Genomic DNA, 23,345 nt, shown 5'->3' with positions numbered 1-23,345 from the left:
GAATATTTGAATCTATTAGAAAAATTCAATTTGTGGAGGGGAAGCAGTGATCTTTAAGTTAATAGAAACCTACTAGTGTGACCAAGATTAGGATTTGACGCTGCAGTAAAATACCAAGAACCATTTGTAAAGTGAATCACTTTTTTACATTGTGCCTTTCACAGCATTTTATATTCTTAAACTGACCTACAGACTAAACATAGGGGACACTTTAGTCACCAGTAAGGTGATGAGACAGGGATGGGAAGGCTGCTGATGTGGCAAAGGCAGCCAAAATGCAACACTGCAGGAACGGGGAAGGGAGGCACTCCATCTCAAAGCACTGTCCCAGTCTGAGTGCTCAGATGAATTTTTGGTCCTTCATCCATTAGCAGCACTAAGCCACAAGCTGGCCAGCAGAAAACAATCATTACTGTGCTAATCTTATAAAAGGCTAAACTACAATACCCAGTAGTTAAGACCTACGGGTTCAAATGCAACACCTAGAGCTATGTGTCTGGCAGTGAACTGACTCAGACAGCACAAATGGGTGTGAGGGACATCCAAAGTTTTTACAGCTTTCTGACAGCTCACTTTGCCTCACATAGGTTTTTTACAGATTTCCATGCTCATCTTTCTCATCATCTCCATTTTATTTATTCTAGTTTTGTTGACTGATGGGGAAGTTATGCCTCTTGCTTGATATGGCCCAAGGAAATAAATTGTTAAACAAGACCTATCAGCATTAGGATTAATTAACCTTGCTGATTTTGCTTGCAGACTGTGGGTTGAACGTACATAAGCAGTGCTCCAAATATGTGCCCAACGACTGCCAACCAGACCTCAAGAGGATAAAGCGAGTCTACTGCTGCGATCTCACCACACTCGTGAAAGCCCACAATACCCAGAGACCGATGGTTGTGGACTCATGCATTCGAGAGATTGAAGCAAGAGGTTTGTGTGCTTAGGTTAAATGAATGATTAAACGAAGATGACTTTAGTGCTAAGCTAAGGACAGTATGCTCATGCCCACTAAAGACAGGATGAAAGGAGGGTTTGTTTTCCATTAGGTAGTAAAATTAAATCATGGCATTTCATAATGCAATTTCCTGAAATGCTTTCTGAAACATGTCAAAACATGTATTATGTTACACTTCTGAAAGGGGTGAACTTTATAGTGAACTTTAAGTTCATGTCTGTGTGTCTTTTTTCATTATTTTCTTTTAACATACCTGGGGACACTTCCAATTTCAGAGTAATCAGTTTAAATCAAATCCTTATTAATAACTTTTCCAGACATTATGCGCAAGAGAACAGAAGTGATCAGATAAGTGAGGTCACAGGCAGTGGCATTTTGTGGCATGTCACTAACTGCAAAGGGTTTCGCATGATGCTCAGCTGCTGACTGATGGATACCATAGATCAGGTGTTATGTCGCAGCCAAGACTCTTGTGACAGGTTTTTGGTACACAGACAAGTGGCAGATTGAAGAAATGCCATATCCCTTCCAACACAACACAGTAATGATCGCTTATTTTTGCTTTGGAAAGCAAATGTCTGTGTCGTGCTGCCTAAATCTCCCTGTTAGTCATAGCTTCAGCACAGGTATCTTATAATGTTGAACTCATGGCATCCCAGTAATCTGCATGGCAACACGCTGACACTAGCCATAGGGATTTCAAAGCCACGCATCATCTACTGAAATGAATCAAAGATTTACAAGTAAATCCCCTGCACCGCTCTGTAAAGCTCTACTGGGATTATATCATCATTGCAGGAACAAATAGAATAGTTTTGACTAAAATGGAAGAGCTTCACTCCAGTGATATAGCAGGAAGCTATGTTGTATTTGAGATCTAATCACTTGTACATTTATTAAGATAAAATCTGTGGCGCTTTGGGTTTTTTAACATCTTTAAATTTCTTTCTTTAACTGCCATAGAACTATGTAGGATAGCAGTTTTGTTCTTAAGAGAACAAAGAAGTGTATTGAATCCTTTAAGTAGGTTTTCACTGTGCACAGTCACAATTAGGAGTTCTGGGTTTAAAATAAATAATGTATGTGTAACTTTGCTTGCCTTGCTCTGCCTGCTCTGCTGGGCTGCCCTGCATTTAATGTTGGTCTGGAGCAATGAGGGGAGAGTTGTGCAAGTAGAAGGGACATACTGAGATGGAGAAGAACAATATCCATCACATCTATCAATTTGTGTATAAGTAAAATCTGACAGCTAAACTGGGAACAAATGTGTTTACAGGGAAAGACAGTCTGTTACTTGCATTGCTATTTATCATTAAGCAACTGGTAAAAGGAAAGGCGACCTCTAAAGCTTTGTTAATTGTAGCCAAATCCAGGAAAATCTCCCATGTGAAATGAATAAATCATGATAATATCACGTGCCCCACCATTAGCAAATTGCAGTATTTTCCTCTAACATAATCAACCATGTAACTAACCAAATCAGGAAGCATAAATTCTAGAAGTCTTTAAAAAATTATTAAAAATTATCTTGGTCATTCCTTAAATGCTCCAGAGTTTCACATTATAATTAATATTTTGTTGTTCTTGTTCTCTTGTTCTTGCTTTATTGGTTTTAAGCCTAAATATATGTTGGTTACAGAAATGAAGTTAACCAAGAACTTTTTGTTTCAGGTTTAAAGTCCGAGGGCCTCTATAGAGTCTCTGGCTTCACTGAGCACATTGAAGATGTGAAAATGGCCTTTGATCGAGGTATACCATTTTTTAATCTTGTACGATTTTAATCTAAGCTTTCAGTACTAGGACTTTTTAGTTCTTCTGAGGTTTATATAGGTACCATTGCAACAAAACAGGCATATAAGCATTAGTACAGAAAGCACCCTGTCTTTTCTGAGTTCTTAAATTAATCTGTAGTCATTTTGATAAGAAGAAATCATATTTCATCATTGGAAGGAATAATTAAACAGTAAGTAATGCTAGGCGGAAGGCTAAGTGCTCAGGGGACTGGATGATTGCTCAACTTAGCAGCACAGCCTGGGCTCCTAGTTCAGGTATGAGCCTAGTTAGTACCAGGGGAAAAATTCTTAGTCCTATCTTTAGTAGATTTAGTAGTGCATTACAGTACAATAATCTAGTTATGAGAACCAGGAACTTCAACTGGAAGATCATTCTGTATGCAGCCTTGTAGAAAGCACCACACCACTGTGCATGTGATTGCATCTGCACAACAAATAAGAGGACCATTAAGGAGATTAATTGTACACCATGTTGAAAATCTAAGAATTAAAACACTGCCTGATTACCATCCGAGTAGCCCTTCTGAAATGATTTAGCTCATTACACTGGTTCTGGTTGTGCACACAATCTCTGCTCACGTGTAAGTACACATTTAAGTATACATGTGAGTGGGTGCAGAGTATGGATCATCAACAGAAGCACATTTTCAAGTACATTTAAGAAGTTACATACATACTCTTCTCCTTCCCCATCAATAGTGTTTTCCTTCCTACTTGATTTTTTTCAGTTATTACCTGTAACATGTTTAGGGAGACTGACATAGTCCAATGATTTTAAGCCTGTGGGGATGAAGCAGGTCCAGGTCAAGCCAGAGTGTCAGCCTGTGGGTGAGGGGACTGACCAGAAGGGTGAATGGCCAGGCACAGGCATGGCCATGGTGCAGCTGAAGACAGCTACATGTTACTCAGGCAAGGACTGGGGTCCCACAGGCAAGAGGTGGGGAGCACCAGGGGAGTCTGGGCAGGACCAGCAAGGTCTATGGGTGGCACATCTTACACTTACTGTGCCTGAATACTTCCTTGATTGAAGACGGTTTGTCATGCAGACATCACTGGAAATTCCGACTAGGGATTTCCAAAGTGACTGTTTTCATGCTGTATTGAAATATCCTTTAAAAAATAATGCATGTTTGAAAATGTCTTGGATGACGCAATTGTGAACATAAACACATATACACACATAGGCGACAGAGATGCACACTGATATATGACTACTATCACGGGAAAATACATTTTGCAGACATGCCACTTGAAGCAGGGCTTCTGGGAGGGTCACAATCCCCATAGGTCCCACTCTGTTCTCTGCAGTTAGACCTGGCTTGGCAAACCCTTTTGTTCTGTGTGTTAATTCTCCTCTAAGTATCTAACCTGAATGAAACCCAGAAGGAGAAGCACAGGTTGGAGAGGAAAGATTTAGAAGAAAGCAAATGGAGATTTATGTCTAAGCATGACTTTAATACTGCTGCAGCTGTACTTCCTTTGCAAATGCTTTCAACCATTGGAGTCAGTTCAGTTTTACAGACAGCATATCTTTTGTTATTGCCTCTACTCATGGCATAATCTGGCAATGCAAACTTGAATTAGACCCACAGCAAGGAAGAAAGTGTGATTTACTGGCAAAGAAGGCAGCATCTGGAAACAGGAATAGTAAGGTCAGCAGCAGTATCAGATTTCCAAAGGAAAAAAGAGAATGGATAAATGTGGAAGCAGAGAAAGGAAGAACCGAGTTGCATACAAAGGCTGTGGGGAAAACCATTGCGGATAAGTTAATAAAAAGCTGTATCTTAATTTTCTTTAAACAGTCTCATGAGGGAAAAGGGCTAAGAAAGGAAAGAGAGAGTGTTGCCATGAATAATGCTAAAAGCAGTGGAACAGGGAACCTTGTTATGAGAATTGCATGACTAGAGAGCAGAAGCTCAGAACTTTCAAAACTTTGCAGTTTTGAAAATGTTTTTTTTCCCCTGAACAGAGATGGAAAAGCAGAAGGAGTTGGGGGTTTGGGTTTTTTTTTTAGCAGGAAGGGGTTAAAGAAAACCAAACTACACTTTTTATTCTGACTTGAGGGCTGTACAGCTAGAAGGTGGATGTCAGCTGGCAGAAGGTTGAATTGGCAAGATGCTTCCACCCTGACAGCTCAGTGCTTGCTTCCCTGTCAGATCCAAGTTTACAGAGACAGGCACCCCCTGCTCCTTTGCATCCCAGCCCAATGGGTAGGAGGATCACTTTCATGCTGCCTGGTTATGCCTGCTTAGCTCTAGAAGCCAGAGCAGCAGTGAGTGGATTGTCCCAAGGATGTGGAGTATCCCAGATCTCTGAACCAGGTGACAGAGCTGGGACAGAAGGGAGCTGAGAGCCAAGTAGCAGGTCTCACCTTCAGCAGTTCCTGGAAGGCTTTTGTTCAAATTTCACTTTCTGCCCAGAAGGTAAGTTTCTGGGAGTTTCAGAGCTGTTGTGTCCACATTCATCACGGGAAATTAACATACTTTTTGCAAAAGTAAAAAGAGGCAAAATAAAGTGAAAACTGTGTCTGAAATACCAAGTGGAAAATTCCTGATCAGTTCTGATAAATAGATAGGTGTTGCAGCAGAAATAGCCGTATCTGTGGCCACATCACTATCTCATCTCAGACATCTCTGGAGTACACTGCATAGCAGAAGGTAAATATGTTTCAACAGAGCTTGGGATAGTTGCTGTCAAAGGAGAAGCTGGTATGAACCAGAAAGGAGAACTCTTTTAAATGGATAGTCTTGGCACAACACTAGAGTATGTACACTGGCCAGGAATAAATTTAGTTTGACAATTGAAAGACCATTTTTAACCATCTGAAAGCAAGGCTCTGAAACAACCTTGTAATAAGAGTAGGGATAAAAAACTTAACTAGTTTTGAAATGGAAGTTGAGGGGTTTATGAGAAGGATTATATGGCGTGTTGCCTGCAGTAGCAGAGCACTCTGCCATTACAAATTTCCCTCCCAGCCCATTCTTTCTGAGTCAGTCACCAGGCACCTGGCTGGAATGCCAGTGTGCTTTTGCATCTCTGGAAATACAGCTTTTAATAAATGGGTTTGAAAATAAACAAGCAAGGAGTCCTCTCATTTTAATGTCCAGGATGCACCCTTCAAATAATGCCATCAAGCTTTCTGATTTCCCAAGCTCTTTGTCAAGCCACAGCAGCCAGAAGACTATGATACAGGGATGATGCAGGGCTGACTTGGCCACAGGGTACCCACCTCTCCTACTGATTTCACGTGCAGCTGAAGGGGCACAGTGCAGAGAAGCCAGCCCTCCCTCTGACTAATTCTGCTCTGCCAAAGGGACACTCACTTGTTGCTTCCAAAGAATTACAGCAAGAACAAAAAAGCAAAGGCAGTTTTGAAAGTTAACATCGCAGGAAGAGAATGGGATCCCACATAATCTTATTTGGGCTCAGTGAAGCTGTGATGGTTAGTTTTGAAACAGGGAGATCAAAACTAAGACTCCCTTCCAAAGCCTAAGCAGTGTAAATACCCCTACTGTAAATTAGCATTAGGCTCTCCGAGGCACTGACAATGTTCCATTTTAGTGATTTTTTGTAATGAGAAGGAGGGGAATAATGTGGATTTATTTAATCTGGTGAATGTTGGTGCTGTAGAATGACAGTTGCTCTCTGTCAGCATTGTTGAGCTGTGGTGTTGTAGCATACAGAAAACCCTCATTGTGCACTTTATCCACACAGCTGCCATTGTCACCAATGCATTCTGTCCTCTCACTTGTTTGTGTGACTGGCTGGTACAATACACTTGCTAAAAATATGATGCTGTTAAATATTACATGAGTACTTAGAGGCATCCTAAATCATACGCACTTTTTTGACAGTGTAGCTGAAAACCTGTCAAATGCAAGGAAAAAACAACCCACAAAGCAGCACGTTAGCATGGCAAAGGTTCTGCCATGAAAACAAAGCATTAAGAAAAAGGAACTTACATAGAAATGTAATTCAGTATTCAGAAAGCATAGCTGAGGCTTTAAGAATGTGATACTCTGTTTTGTTCTCTAATAAAACTATTGATATATATTTCTATAGCATCCAAAGTCAGCTGAAACCTTTAAGGAACAGAATAAAGACTTTCTTTGTCTTGAGCTGTTCAAACTTCAACATAATGCAACAAAATACGTTGAGAGTCAGAGTAACAGGGAAAGAGAAATGACAGGGTTTGAGTAGAATTACATTTGTAAAGCTGAAAATGAACAAAAAAATCCAAAAATTTATAAAAATTGTATGAACATATGGTCACTGCGATGATACTGAAAATACAAATCACAGTCTCAGTTACTGTACTGAAAGAGGAAAAAAAAATGTTTGTGGTAATGCAGAAGGTACCATATGAAATAGGCGTAGTTCATACAGTATGCTACTGCAGAAGATCCTCTGTGAAACATGTGTCATGACTTCACTGACAATGAATTTCAAGGGCTTTCAATTGCTGAAACTGAAAGGGAGAAGAAAAGAAAAACCAAAATCTAGCAAACTATGATTCTATGAAAGTAAAGTAAAAAACCCCCTCCCCCTACATACCCACTGCAGAAACATGTAGGAATATTTCAGCAGCTGCATTGTTACACTCACTTTAAAATAATCTTCACTGCATTTCCAATAGCTGTATATTTGTCTCTGAAGTGAAGAGAAAAATCTCTGACTCAGGAATTAATGCATTTTTCCTATAGTAAGCAAATATGTAAGTAAGAGGGATGCTAGAAGTACACTGTAGTTTGAAGTACCTCTAGCTGAAGTACCCCTTTAAGGAAGCTTGCTGGGCTGCTTTGTAAAGTACTAAATAAATAACACTTCCATTTAGTATACTGGTGACCTGGATAATGGATTCAAGCTTCTGCTTTTCTGTATCTGTTCTGATGCAGCTGCTGGCTCCTTAGAGGTATCTGTTTTCAGTGGAGCATTTTGAGTGCTCAGTGTCCATCAATTAAATAGAGCTCTCCACACAAAGCTTTACAAGACTAATGCTACTGTGCCTGGAACGTGTGGATTAAACAAAAGATTGGGGCAGTGTAAACATCCTCCTAGGGCTTATTGATGCTATATTAAATTAAATGCTGATGGATGTATTCAGACTGCTCAGCTGCATCAAGAAAGGCTGTTTGTTTTAAACACTTAAGCATATAATCTCCTCTTGATGAGAACATGTAGTGCTATTAGTCTTAATGAGAATTATGTGCATACATCGGACAGGACATATCCCTTCAAGATTAATGCCATAGGTTTCTATAAAATGTCTACAGTCAATATAAACTCTTTTACCCTGCTGTGAAAGTCTTTATCACCATCTTAGACACCATCTATCAAGCATACCCACTCATCTGTCTGTATCAGGGCATGTCTACAAGCACTACTGAGAGACAAGCAAGGCGATGGCTTTACTGCATGTCAGCACCTCGGTGGTGACAGCCAAAGCTTGCACCTCCTGGGAGATACATAACAAACTCCTCTCTGGTGTTCAAGCAAGCAGAACCTCACATCACCCTACTCACTGTATGCTCCTAATCTTCACCATCTCCTGTGAGGAAAGAGCTTATATCTTTACTTGGGAAATAAGGACTACGGGGTATAACTGATGTCAAAGAAGCCTGAAATAAAGTTGGGGGTTAAATCCAAACAGCCCCAGCCCCTGCCTGACCAATGTCCTATCCCGTCTTCCTACTGGAAGGGCCAGGAAGGGAGGACAGCAGAATTTCTTGGTCTGGAGAAAAATGTGGGCATGAGGGTACTAGGTAGTTCAGAACAGATGTAGTCATTTGAAATTGAAAAATAACAGTGATCAGTGCTAGTTCTTGTAATGTCACTCACTGCAAGCCATGCGCTGGTCAAGGGTTTACCAGCAACACTTGTAAATGTTAAACTCATGGGATTAAAAGTGCTTCATAATGAAATTCTGACTGTGTTACAGTATGCAGCAAACAAAATGTATGTCTTTTCTGTTGCATAATTCATCTATTTAACTCTTTATGCATTACAAGCATCCATACTCATTTAACACATTTCAGAATAAATTGTACAGCTAAATGCCATAGCTGTCTGTTTAAATTCAAATCTTTGCAATAAGTAAGTCAAATATTAAGAGATTAGAGGACATCCAGAAAATAAGGCAACTTTCTTCCTAGCTAATCAGTATAGATAGATTGGTGCAGATTTACAAGATTTGGATGTTTACTCTGACTTTACCCACTGATCTCTTGAGGATCACTGAAAATTTATGTTATTTCTCTGTGCCTCTGTTTACCTGAGTGAAAAATGAAGAGTGGCTCATACTCCTGTGCATTGATCTGCAGATACAAAGCGCAACATCAGAACCAGTTATTAATAGCTTACTTTCAGTGAACGGGCTAAATTCAATAAATACATTATTAACATGATTTTTCATCTGGCATTAAAACATTATGTGTGAGAAGGTAAACTGCAGATATTGTTGGTGTAATCATCAGCACCTCCAAAAGATGTAAGCAAATAAATTGTTTGCTAAAAGATAAAGATCTTACCATTCCTCATTCATATACAGTCAATTTGGTAGCAATATATTTTCATTTAAGCCTTCCAAATGCTATCAGGTTGTTTTTTCTTGTCAGATTGGACACAATAAATCTACATTAGAAGCCTTGCCTTGCTTCAGTCAAAATTAGCCTGGTTTCAAAAAGATTTCTTTCTCCTCTTCCAGATGGTGACAAGGCTGATATTTCTGCCGGTATTTATCCAGACATAAACATCATTGCTGGAGCACTGAAGCTATACTTCAGAGACTTACCCATTCCTGTGATCACCTACGACACCTATTCCAAGTTTATAGAGGCAGCAAGTAAGTATTGCATAGTAATTTGTATCAATCTTTAATTACATTTCCCATCCATAAAGCTGTCCATGTTAAAGAAAAGAAAGACAGGTAACAAATTGGAAGCAAGGGCATTGTTCTGTTCATTGCTTCTCTGCTATTCCCATCTTACACAAGAAACTGTTGCTTAATTGCTAATCAGATGGGACACCATGCAGGTTGAAAAAATAAAAGTAAATGTAGGGTATCAAAATAACTGACCAGTTACAGAAAGTGTGGTTTCAGTACCAGTCAGTGAAGCCAAGGCATGCCCTGGGATAGGGTTTTTCTTGCAAATGACTCAAATTCTATGCCAAGAGGGAGAATGTCCAGTGCCATTGCAAGGGCTGCATCTGACACTGGGAGGATCCCGGGATTGGTGTCATGGCCACAGTTCTGGCTGACAGCGCAAGACCGAGTGATGAGTGAGGGGTAAGGGCTGAGTGAACAGTTTGAGCCTTGAGTGTGTGTCCTATTTCCCCACCATTTTGCCTCAAATTCTGCTCTCCGGGGCACAGCCTTCCACTTAATGATAGTCCTTAATGAAAACTCACCAGATGGATTGCATCAAACTCAGTTTATTAGCAAAAATGTCAAAGACCTGAAGTACCTAAGAAGTAAAATGCTTTCTTCTTTAAAAAAGTATCCTTAACAATTTTGAAATGGTACCCTGTGTATCAATAAGCAGCAGGAAGAGTGGTCCGTCTGTGTGACTGTGCTGCCTTCCCTTCCCCTCTGGTTTACCCCACCTGCAACCACAGGTACCTCTCTCCTGCACTGTCCTCTCCTTCCTTGGCCGAGAAATTGTTTCTTGTCACTTGTCTGACAAAGAACTTGCCCAGAGGAAGCAGTTCCTATCACGTAAATACAACAATCTCTTAAAAGCAGGATATAGAGATTCTTAATTTTCTAAAATTTTGGGGTCCTAGTGCCATTTGTATTAAAAGTCATGCAGCAAATATCTCTGGCTCAGTTCACAGCCTAGGAATCTATACTTTTCATGTAAAACACTTGTAAATCCTGATCAGATTTTTAGAGAGATTGACAGACATTCTTAAATGAGCACTGATGCTCTCCCATCACTGATACCTACACATTTAAATATGTTCAAAAATCTTTGTTTATGCCGTTCCATGTCATTTCAATCTCTAGCTAAACTTACATATTCAAGCATAGTCTCCAAAGGCATATACCCACACTCTGATCTGGTTTTGAAGCTTAATGGAAGTAATCTTACATAAGATTTTAGAGAGTCAGTTCTGGGCAGAGCATTACAAAGCACTTAACAAAACTCAGGTACTGTACCTATACAAGCCTGTAGATAGAGCTACACACCGTAAAGATACCTATTGGGTGGTCTTTGTTGCTGGTTTCTTTGTAAAGCTTTTTTTTCTTTGAGGATTCGGCAGTTGCTGATAAGCTCCATTTTTATGAGTTTAGTATTTATCCCTCTAAGCACACGCAATGGCTTGTAAATGACTCCATAATAATAAGTTCGCTTCCTGAATTATGGCTGTTTACAAATGGAAAGCCCTATTAACATTAATCGTGTTTGGCGTTTTAACAGAAATCTCCAATCCTGATGAACGACTAGAAGCAATACATGAAGTGTTGATGTTACTCCCTGCTGCTCACTACGAGACACTTAGATACCTAATGATTCATCTCAAAAAGTAAGTTAATTGGCATGCAGGATAATTCTTGAAGAGCTTAACAATTTTCTGCTTTGAAAGAGAGAATTACAGAAAGTGCCAATAAAGCTTCCATTAGAGCACTGCCACTAAAACAATAATGTTATAAATCAGCAGACAAGCTATGTTTGTGTAAATGCATAGAAGCTATGCACATATACAGCATAGATCCTTTTGCTGGAAGATCAGTGCAAACCTTTGAAGAGTTAATTGAGATTTGTCACGCTTTTCTGAGACAGATAATAGCTGAAAAAGACTGGAATTGTAGGTACTAGATGTGCTGCAATAAGTCACTAGATCATGCTTTGCTTCTGCCTCCCCTTACCTCCTGATTTGTCTTCTTAAATGATAACCCTAGAAGGAAAGAGCTGTCTCTTGCGAGTTGTTTGCTCACATCACAGTAAAGCCGAGAATCAAACAGGGCCTATTTTTATATGGCTAGTAAAAGAAATACAGGCCCTTACCCATTATATTTGTTTTAGTTTTAAACACACTCTGCTTCCTTCACTTTACAAAGTTTCTTTAGGCATACATAACGCATACATATGGATTCATAAGGCCTACATTTCATTTTCTGAAGTAACTTGGGAGTGTACTGCCGAGTTTTCTAAGTTTTCAGCTAGATACCTAGGAAAACTAGGAAGTGCTCCAAAGAGGATGCCCCACTTTCACTAATTTCATGCAGAACTGTTTTGCAAAACCATGCTGACTCCACTTTGCTACTTTGGGTATTTACATGCCCCAGGAAGTCTTCTTTGTAAGCTTTCAAAAATCAAAGCTGAGTAAAGACTGGCACTGTCATCTCAAAGCAGGCCTTCATTTGAAGATGCATTGCCTAAGATGACCCTTGTCTCTCATTAAAGTTTATAGTGCTACTTGGAATCAACAGAAAAGGGGATAAGGCAGGAATAGAATACTTACCCTTTATACAGCAAATCCTTGATCTTTGCTTAGTGGTCCCAGCACTTGCAATACAGTTGCAAATTTGAAGTATTTTCTGGGTTTGATCTGCACCATTGTCGTGGTTTAAACCCAGTCAGGTAACTTGTTCACTCACTCCCAGTGAGTGGTGCCAAGCTGACAACAATCAAGGTCCGTGTTCGTCTCCCCCCCCCCTCCCTGCACCGGGGCTCTCCCCTTCCCCGCTCCCGGAGGAACGGGGAGGAGGATCGAGAGAGTGCAACTCCTACGGGTTGAGACAAGAACAGTCCAGCAACAAATCACCACCGCTACTATCAGCTAAAACAATGATAAGGGAAAATAACAAGGGAAGAGAATACGATACCACCGGCCAAGAAAACGAGTTCCACCCGGAAGCCCGTGTCCTTCCGGGCAACTCCCAGTTACCCCCCACCCCGGGCATGACGTGCTGTGGTATGGAATACCTCCCCGGCTAGCCCGGGTCAGGCGCCCCGTCTCTGCTTCCTCACAGCCTCCCCTCCTCCCTGGCAGAGCATGAGCCTCACAAAGTCCTTGGTCAGGGTAAACATCACTTAGCAACAACCGAAAACATCGGCTTCACCAACGCTGTTCTCAAAACTAGAAGTCAAAACACAGCACTGCACCAGTTAACACAAAGGAAAAAAACATGACTGCTACTGCTGAACCCAGGACAACCATTCTGCACTGTTAATGCCAACTTACAAAGAAAAAGGCCTCAAGTCACATAAAATTCCATCAGAGAGCTTGTGTGAAGTGCATTTCATGCTCAATCGTGTTCTCATTATGCAGAGATTTTTCCTCATTTTGAGTCAGCTCAGGTCATTACAACTGAGTAATTTTTCCTTTCGATAAGACATTACTGGGGCATGCTGGAACTTCTTCGGACTCTGCAGAAATGAGATGTGCAAATATAAACCCTTGTCAGCACGCACACATTGACAACTCGGGATGAACCATGCTGGCTTTTAAGAAAGCCCATGGAGGCTGCAGACAAGCAACTTGCACACAGAATCCATAACAGGCAAGTATTAACTTGCCTACCTTCTTTTTCATGAACTGCAGCACAGGCTTTGGTTCAGCTGTTGAGCTGAGCTATGGATGAGACAGAAATAGTCCAAACAGCTGATCAAGCTTCTCTCTCAAATACCTGCAAGTCACGCAATGTATTTCCTCTCCCAGACCATGCCGTTCAGTGTCTGCAAGGAAATCAGGTTTGTTTGCTCACATCACAGCTAAGGCAAGAATCAAGCAGAGCCTACTTTTTTACACATATTAGTTCCTATAGAGAATTTGTTCGAGAGATCTGAATATGAAAGAGGAAAGGATCTTTAGGTTCAGCCTATCCTCTTCTGTAGATTAAACATTGAGTCCCAGCTCCAGCCCCATAGGGCTCTTCCTGCATGGAGAAAACACATGCCCGTTCAAGGAGTCTATGTAAAGACTGCAGGATCACAGCCTCTACACCAGTACTGTTTCTCAACAGAAAAGAAACTGCACTGTGTTGTTGTTAAAAGCACAGGAAAATCCAGCAAAGGACAGTGTCAGCAATGAAAATGGAGTTTGTCAGTCAATGACTTAATTGCTTTTTTTCACTTATCTCTGTGATAACTTTCTGCTCAAAACTAAAGGGAATACAATAGCACGAGCAGTCCCCCATGTGGTGAAATACGTACAGCTCCATCCATGGTGACATTGCAGTGAAGCTGTGAATCTCCTCTGTCTTCTCCCTGTGCCAGCAAGCACTCCTGCACAGAGATGCTAGGAAGATGTATGTGGTACTGAATAGCTGTTCAACATCTGTGCTGCATACATCCACAGACAGAAAGCAGGATGTTACACATACACTTGCACAGTGGTGGCAGCCTTGGTTTGTCTTTTCTCCTTGCAAAGCCCAACCAATGTCTCTGTGCTAGAAGATTAGGATGCATCTGTGAGTAGGGGCATTAATGGACTTCTGTCCTGAAGGCAAAGAGGAACAGTGTTTTTCTGTGACAGAGCCACTCCTTGCAGAAAGCCAATAGTAGGAGCAGGACCTAGTCGTCTAAAGACCTTGCAATCAAGGAAAGACCAGGTTACTTCTGGTTTCAGCCTGTTCATCCCCTTATGGCATGAGTGAATCCACTGCTGCCCAGCTTGGAATTGCCATGGCCGGGGCAATATCAGCTGTTCCCAGGAGAGCTGGCTCCAATACCAGAAGTGGTCAACCCTGGCAGAGTAGTTCCACAGAGAACTTATGCTGGACTTAGTAATAGCAAGTATCTGGTCCGGGAGGGACAGTGACCATTCAAGGGACTGTGGCTGTGTCTACACTGCAGTGCAAAAGCACTCTCAGAACCAAACTTGAATGCCAAAGGCTTGCTGGGACAACACTGATATGGCCCAGCTCTGTTACCTGGAGGAAAACCTTGAGCACACTTTCCAGCAGCCCTGACTGATTTTCCAATCAAGGCTAACTTCTCTGCAGCTTGGCCGGTCCTTGGTGGTCCCTGCTCCAGTCACACATAGTCTGCCTATTCTTGTATTCTTACATTGTATGACCCATGTCAGGGAGCAAAACAGCCTGGGCTCCTTCCTAGAACTGCCCCTTTTTTCTGTCAAGGATCAATGGCATTTGTAGGAGCCTGACTTTAGCAAGCCCGCTCTCCAAGCTGCTCCAGGATTGAGCCTTCTCCTAAAGTATAACAAGTAATCACTCAGATGCTAGTTGGCCTGAGGCAGTCAGCAAGGCAGAAATGTGGGAAGGGGTAGGTTCCTGCATGCTGGAAGCATGTCTGGGAGCATGGGGGGCAATGGTAATCAATATAAGATCTGGGTTCATATTTGGGAAGCCCACCCACACCTCTGGTGTGATGCACACCAAGCACAAAGTGCCAGAGAGCTGTAGTCCCTGTAGCATAAGGGGACTGCTTCCACACATCATCATTTAAATCATGATTATACTTCTCAAAAAAGCAATTGCCACTAATTCTTATCACCTAAAGGTGGAAAAATCACTTAAGAGTCACATGAGGGAAGTTTCAAGGCACTGGAAATCTCAGCTCCACCATAGCTGCATTGGACTTGCTGTGGAAGCAGTTACTATAATGAGCGAAAGTAAAAATTCTTACTGAAAAATGTCCTTATCTACCAATGCTTGATGTGAAAGCAGGACTGCACATTAAGATGCATATACCCTTTTCTTCTGGAAGCAAACAACTACTTACTTTTCCTTTTTTTCCCTTGTATTTTAGGGTTACCTTGCATGAAAAGGATAATTTTATGAATGCTGAAAACCTGGGAATAGTGTTTGGGCCTACTTTAATGAGACCTCCAGAGGACAGTACCCTTGCGACGCTGAATGACATGCGGTACCAGAAGTTAATTGTGCAGATCTTAATAGAAAATGAAGATGTTCTCTTTTAGACAGGGAGAGGCAAATCTTCAAAGCCATTTGTTTTGAAACAATTCGTTTGAAGGAGAAACATTTCTTTAAATTCTTTTAAACAGAAAGGAGAAAGTTCCTTGACTGCACTTCAATTTCTGCAAAGTTGCAGATGGATGCCAAAATGGTTAGGGAAAGCCTATGTCTCATAGACATATGCCTCTTTGTAGAAGGGAAACAAAAAAGGTCAGAAAAAATCCTCTTACCTTGTGTCTTTTGCCTTGCCTCAGATGTATATTTGTTTTGAGAAGCTGCAAACAATTTTATTGTTAACTTATTAAGAAACACAAAACATATTTTAATATGGCTAGAGAAGCAAAAAGGTACTTAATCAGTGTTAATTGTATACGCCTATACATTTCCCTTTCCATGAGACATAATTATATATGTCAATTGTGAAACAGAACCTATATTATAAAGATATTTTTACTTTACCTAGCTGAAAAAACAGCATTTTATTTTAGCAAACTATAAATCAATGCGGTGCATTGATTATTTTCCACATAATTTTTCTTGCATTTTTGCTACGATATAATGAAAACAATTACTACTATTGCAGTATTATCCTGACATACCTCTTGTATTATGAGTTTTTTGTTTTCTTGTGTGTATTCCAGCTTTCCTAAAGTTTCTTTGCATTTAGGCACTAGCATCCTAACACTGTACACTTTTAGTCATTTGCTGTTTCCCAAAACACACAGTATTTTCTCTCCTTTTTTTTTTTAACTCCCATGTAAAATACAGTATTGAGAATTTCTGAAAAATCCTGGTGGTAGAATCAGTTTCACGTGCCAGATTTTTCTTGGATTACAGAAATATGTAAGTTAAGTGATGCTGGGACACTGGATATTTTCTGGCCTTGCTGAAAAGTTAGCACTTTTTTGGGTTCAATATGAAGGATTTGGTTTTTCTGTAAAAAGCGAGTTCTGTTTTGTCATGTTTCTGTATTTATAAATGTACAGTAAATCTGCTAAAAATGTAGGTATTTATCTTGAATGTGTTTCCCAATGGTTTGTTTTTAAAAAAAAAAAAAAAGAAAAAAAGAAAAAAGTAGAAAATGTGGGGGTTGGTAAATTTAATTATTACCAAATTTCACTATTTTTCGCCCCTCACACCTATGGAGTTCATAGTCTAATTGCAACTTATTCCTAATGTTACAACTGTTTCTCAGCATGAGATTTTTCTGCAAGCATAGAAAATCAACATATACTTTACTACCATACTCAATTTTCAGTACAAAAAAATACCTAATAACCCTTCCTCTTGATCATTTGTATCATATGCTTGGTAACTCAGTGATGCCATTTCCTGAATTATTTCAGGGAGCACATGTTTCTATTCAAATTGAAAAATACGTGTAACTATGATAATGCAGGGAGGTGGAGGGTATGGCTGTAAACTTGTCGTCTCCTAGAGAAATAACTAAGGGCTAGATAGATTAACCCAGATTGCAGAGCAAATGCTAAATAGTCTGAGTTCCCAATACTTCCATAGATCCTCCTGCCTTGTACAGGACTATTTGTTGTAGGTTATGTACTACTTAATACTGTCATAAAAATGATCTGGAAATGGTTTTATTTTGTGAAGTGAAATATGCTTTGTAATTTATGATAGTGTAAATGGAAGGAGAAATCCCATTAAATGTGTTAAAGAGTTCTGGTGTCTGTCGCTCTGACCAGATGGCAAGCTGCCAGATGAAAATCAATCGCTAATTACGATCCTGACATTGCTGGGAACTTTCCTGCTGGGAAAACTTAGAGCAGTTTTACTGCATGTCAGCAGTTCCAGGCTGGCACTTGGATGCCCGCACAACCACAGCCAAGCCTATGCACACATTTGTTATGTGTGACCATCCTGAAAAGCCTCTGTGTAAAACTTCAAGTGAGCAATGAATCACAGTATCAATCCAACCAATACCCCAAAATGCCATCAGAGCACTTTTCCACTCCCTTGAACACAAACATTTGTATTCAATATTTATTGAATTACCAATGATTTTCTTTATTTTTTCTGGTCAGTTCAGTAATGAGTTAGGGTTTTTTTAAGGCAGGAGCAGTATTTTAGAACCCTTTCATTTATTTTTTTTGTAGGAAGACAAGCAAGCCATTCTGCTTCTCCCTTTCCCTCTACTATGAGCATACTGGTAGCTTTGAAATATCTCACCATCTGGGGTCTTCCACACACATCTCCTCTTAAGGATTCAGTGACAGTACAAACCTGTGTGTTTAAAAAAACCCATGCTTAGAGTCTTCAGAGAGCAGACATTCTAATCTGTTGGACAGAGGGAAAGGTATGATTATGCATCTTAAAACACAAATATCTCATGAACTGTTCATGTTTGTCTTGGCTGATTTAACAATGCCCAGCATCCTCAGCAGCATACTGAGCATGGAGGTGAAGGGACCTTGTCCCCTCCGTACCTCGTTAGTGCCACCTTGTGCTCACGCTTCATCTCATGTCAGACTTGCTGTAGCCGTCACTGCTGCGTCTGGGGCCAAGCAGGACCTCTGAGATCGGATTGTCTCTGTTCCAGATCCACCATTCAAGGAAATAAAAAGGCAGCAGACTTACTTCGGTAAAACTTACTGCTAAAACAAAAGAAAAAGGATATTTATGGAAGGCTACACTTCAGTACACAGGAAAAAAAAATTAATTACACCGAAACCTTTCCTTTGCTTCAAAGCATTCAATAAAAGCATAACTTCTCTCACATGAGGCACGAGAGAGTAGTAAGAGTCATTTGAGAGAGGCTCCATGAGGCTATGTTCAAGCTGATGTAACTTCCCTGGAGGTCATTTCATCTTGAGTTGGACCAGCTCTGCTCCTCTGGAAGCAGGTGAGATACCTGTGTCTGACTGCACTGGAGCCTGCCCGCGCTCGATGTTGGGCAGTAACCTTCTTCCACTCCAGGTACTTGGTGGAGTGCCTTTGTGGGTGGAGTGCCTTTGGTGGAGTGCTGTGGGTGCAGCGGCAGTGCCCTACTGCAGGCATCCACCCATGAATCCCACCTGCCATTCAGTTAGTCCCATCTTCTCATGTGATGGAGGCAACTCTGCACCTCCTTATAGCTCATCCTTGGAGCTGTGGGGTGAGACAACTTGACCCCATAAAGCAGAGGTGTCTTAGCCACAATTACTAAACTATGCCCTGACATTAATGGTTTGTAAGGTGGTAACTTCCCTGAGTGCTGAGGAACAGCTGAAATCTCTTCTTTATACCTGTCTATGCAAGACTCATTGCTGTCAGGTTTAAATATTTCAAACCTTCCAGGGCAGCTGAGTGAAGGAATTGTTTCCTGAGAGCACCACGGTGGAGACAAGGCAGCATGTGCTCTGTCTGACTCCAAAGTGTACTGAAAAGTCAGCTGGCAGTCAAAACCAAACAGGGAACTAACTAAGACACCAATTTAGGGCTCCTCTACCTAGAGACCAGTGTTGTGAAACTTAATGATCTCTCCTCTGCTGTCAAATACCATTAGAATTAGACAAAGGATGTAGAAATTTCTAAGGAAGAGTTTGCAAAACAAGAGAAACAAAGAGTGTAAGTGCAGATACTGTTTCCTCAGGAAGACTTCCTAAAAATGAAGCTACAAAGCAGACAGAGTTTTGCTCTCAACTCACCATTCTCCAAGCTGATGTCAAATTAAGCTGTGCAATGGGTCTAACAGAGCACAAAACTTTCATTTTATTTCTAAGCAAGAGGTAAGACTACACTTTGCTATACACTTAACAGACTCAAAGCTCACACAATGTTTATGCTTAATGAAGGAGACAGGGCTGCAGGGGCACTTGGACTGAGACTCTGGGGAGGAATGTATCAGGTTTGGGATCTCTTCCGAAATAAGGTGCTTGAAAGACCTGAGCTGTGCATTACTGTCAAATTTAGGATACACGAGGGACTCCGTGTGTAGTGTTGGGCAAAACTCTGGTTTTAGTGAGACCTTGGAGAGGTGGCAGGAGTAAACAGCTGGCCTGAAGGAAGGCTCAAAGTCACACTGTGAGGAGGTGAAAATGAAGGTAGGTACTGAGAGTGGTTTGCAGAGTACATGGAGCAGCTGTGTCTTTTATGATAAGCTCAAACACTGCAGAGTGAGTGCAGTACAAATGAGACACTGTGAGATGATTAACTGTGTTTGCACACAGGGCCCTGCCTGCACTCATACCCAGAGGGAGAGCGTTTTCCTAACCTAACTAGGCTGCTGCTGTCTCCCTGTTCTTCCCACCTGGAGATGGAGACAGCCGACAGCCTCTCCTGCTCTACCTTCAGCTGCTGCCAGCATCACACTCCCACATGCAGAGGGCAAGGGCAGCCTGCTGCCCTGATCCTGCTAGTGGCTGGGGCCAGAGGGGGCAGAAAAGGAGACGGGGCTGGGAGGAAGGCTTGCAGAAGGGTCCACAAGTGGGCATTTCAGCTGTTCAAGCTGCCCAGAGTGTCAGCAGCTGGAGAGGCTACATCATTTTCCCTTGATGCTGCACTATCCCCAAATCTTGCTGTACACATGAACCTGTGTGGCCACAAATCTATTCCAAAGCTCCATCACCCGTGTGGTAAAGTTCTTCCTTCATGTTCCTTCCTGTGTTTTAGTTCATGCCCGTTGTCTCTTGTGCTATCACTTGGCATCACCGAGAAGAATCTGGCCTCATCCTTTTTACACCCTCTCATCAAATACTTACGCACATCGACCAGGTCCCACTCTCTTCTCAAGGCTGAAGAGGCCCAGCTCCCTTTTATTTCTTTATTGACAAGCACAGAGTCAAGGTCTGCAGAAAAGGGAGGATGATTTGAGTGCCAACAGACCCTCCTGCCAATAACCAAGAACTGATGAAAACTCTGAGTAGGAAGGTAATTCACAAACACACAAGGAGAAGAATGCCATCTAACTGGATCTTCAAAGCAGAATTATATTGCTATATCCCCTACAGCTATCTAAAGGCAATGAAGAGACTATAGGGCTCATGTATTGATGCTCTCAATCTTATCTCCATTTTATGTTCTTTAGCTGTAGAGATTAATTCCTTGATTAAAGATCATGGCTGAGATTCAGAAAGCTGAACCTTAGGGAACTATGATTATAGCTGAATGCTCTGGGGCTTGCAGATTCGGGACATCAATGGATCTTGCATGGGAGCCATACTTTACATTATCTTTCTCTGAAGGCATAGTATTCTGGATATAATTATGCTGATGCTACAGCTAGAGCCAGGACTGGGAGTTCAAAGCCTCAAGGCCCTGGATTATTGCAGGATGTTGTAAGGACTACAGGTAGGAAGAAAGCTTGTGCCAGCTGGAGCCAGTGCTTTATAAGCTACAGCAGAAATGCGAAGCTGGTTGTAAGTGGAGAAGCTACTTATAACCAGTTCAGTTCACTTATAACCAGTCAGGGTTCAGTTTGCAGTAGACTCGGGGATAGCAGGATCCAAGCCCATCAAAGTTCTGCAAAGCCTGACGAGGTGAGGGTCAGAGTATTCTCTCTTTCTTGAAAGCATGAGCCATCTGTTATTAATCCAAAGGTTAGGAGGAGTAGGGTTGGCTCCAGGATTTTAAACTGTAGATAATGAAGAACATAAACTGCTGCAGGTAATATTTGGTGATACCTGATTTTCTGTTCTACTGTATGGCAGGCATGGGTATGACCAATGTGCATGAAGATCTGTATTATTTACCACATGCTGCTGCCCAAGAACATCAAGAGATTGGGGTTCCATAGGTATGCATAACAAGGTAACAGGTTAGGTACCTAAATACTGAGGAACCTGTGTTATTACTACTGCATGCTGCCCAGTTCTCAGTATTAGGAGGGCCAGTGTCAGTACAGGACAGTTAAGGTTTTCTGTTGTTCCAGACATTAGCTTCACAGGGTAGGGATCAGGGACAGACTTTGGAAATCTAAAGCCTAAAGAACCGAGTTGTTACTGAAGTTGCAAAAACTGCAGTGTGCTGGCCTCAGTAATGATCAACTCTCTCTCCCTGCTCAGTGTGTGGGTTCTCTGCTCAGGAGTATGGATATTGGATGAATTGGGGTTTTTTGCAGGGCCTAGGAAGAGCTAGGAAGGAAGGGTACTGGTGTCAACAGCCACAAATACTTGTATTCTGTTCTGCTGTAGGAACAGGACCTTACTTTTATCTTCAGATACCATGATAGAGGACCAATTTTATTAATGAGTATAGTAGCTGACTTCCATGCATTGAAAAGAGTGGATTGTTTTACCTTTTTATATCAACATTGTAAATTTATGCCTAGTGAAGGAACGCACTGAGTGCTGTTGCAGCAAGAAAAGGGCAGGACATACATTTTCACTGTCAGAGCTGTTTTCATATAAACACTAACCTTAGTGACAGTCTTGCGGAACAGCATGTTGTGACTGATTCCCAGCAGTGACTTTGAAATGCAGAGCAGGTTTTGTTGTCCTTCTGCACCACCACATACACACACAGGCAGCACCCTCCCACACGCAAGTCTCTTACAAAGCTTTCCAACCTGCCTGTCTCTTTTCAGCAGGCCCTGCTTTCAGCAGTGTCGAAAAGGACAAACCTCTTTCACTGAGAGACTCTTTGAAACAGGCTTGACTGGGAAAAAAATGCACCAATTTGATATAAGTCTGGCTTTATGTGAGCTAAGAGGTCAGGTCTATGGTAATCAAAATAATGTAAGTAATACAGCAGTGAATGTTCTGTGTAAGCTTGTAACCAGAATGGAAGCTATAAATGTCAAACAATAACATTGTGAAATAGGCATTTCAAAATAATTATTACCTTTATTTCTCTGTAAATTCCCTTTTTCCTAGGCAGTCCCCTGGGACACAAGATGAGGAGAGATGCTGGTGCTCTCTTTCTCTAAAGGTACAAATAAGTCATGGGAGGGGTGTTAGGCATCAAGTGTGTGTTACAGGGCAGAGCTCTCCAAAGAACAAATCACCATTTCTAACACGTGGTGTGGTACAAGCAAATCTTCCTTCTCCTTTCTGGATGAACAAAACAAGGTAAAAACATTTGTATGGCCATATCATAGAATCATAGAACCATAGAATGGGTTGGGTTGGAAGGGACCTTAAAGATCATCTAGTTCAACACCTCTGCCAATGCCCACTAGACCAGGTTGCTCAAAGCCGTGTCCAGCCTGGCCTTGAACACTGCCAGGGATGGGGCAGCCACAGCTTCTCTGGGCAACCTGTGCCAGTGCCTCACTGCCCACACAGTGAAGAATTTCTTCCTACTACCTCATCTAAATCTCCTCTCTTTCAGTTTAAAGCTGGTCCCCCTTGTCCTATCACTACATGCCCTTGGAAAAAGCCCACTCCAGATTTCTTATAGGCCCCTTCTAGGTACTGGCAGACTGTTAAAAGGTCTCCCTGAAGCCTTCTCTTCTCCAGGCTGAACATGCCCAACTCTCTCAGCCTGTCTTCATAGTAGAGGTGCTCCAGCCCTTTGATCATCTTCATGGCCCTTCTCTGGACTTGTTCCAACAGTTCCATGTCCTTTTTATGTTGAGGACACCAGAACTGCACACAATACTCCAATTGAGGTCTCATGAGAGCAGAGTAGAGGGGCAGGATCACCTCCTTCGACCTGCTGGTCACGCTCCTTTGGATGCAGCCCAGAATACGGTTGGCATTCTGGGCTGCAAGCTCACACTGCCGGCTCATGTTCAGCTTCCATTCAACACACCACCAAGTCCTTCTCCGCAGGG

The 23,345-nt window shown here is 41.6% G+C and overlaps 1 protein-coding gene across 4 annotated transcripts in view; it reads left to right on the top strand.

Annotated features, from left to right (window-relative positions):
* CHN2 (chimerin 2) overlaps positions 1-17,314 on the top strand; it is a 167,946-nt gene extending 150,632 nt beyond the window's left edge. For all 4 annotated transcript variants that reach the window (XM_057424983.1, XM_057424982.1, XM_057424984.1 and 1 more), the window contains 5 exons: positions 760-933; positions 2,630-2,707; positions 9,455-9,592; positions 11,172-11,277; positions 15,468-17,314. In XM_057424983.1, coding sequence (XP_057280966.1) covers positions 760-933; positions 2,630-2,707; positions 9,455-9,592; positions 11,172-11,277; positions 15,468-15,639 — 668 coding nt within the window. In that variant the 3' untranslated portion in view covers positions 15,640-17,314. The remainder of the gene's footprint in view (positions 1-759; positions 934-2,629; positions 2,708-9,454; positions 9,593-11,171; positions 11,278-15,467) is intronic.
* Positions 17,315-23,345: the final 6,031 nt, after the last annotated feature.

Source organism: Pezoporus wallicus, unplaced genomic scaffold (assembly GCF_028554395.1).
Source record: "Pezoporus wallicus isolate ANWC-B61680 ecotype Strahan unplaced genomic scaffold, APGP_CSIRO_Pwel_v1 contig_3181, whole genome shotgun sequence".
NCBI classification, from domain to species: Eukaryota; Metazoa; Chordata; class Aves; order Psittaciformes; family Psittacidae; genus Pezoporus; species Pezoporus wallicus.
Note: the sequence above shows the minus strand (reverse complement) of the source record. Positions and strands in the feature narration are given on the sequence as shown.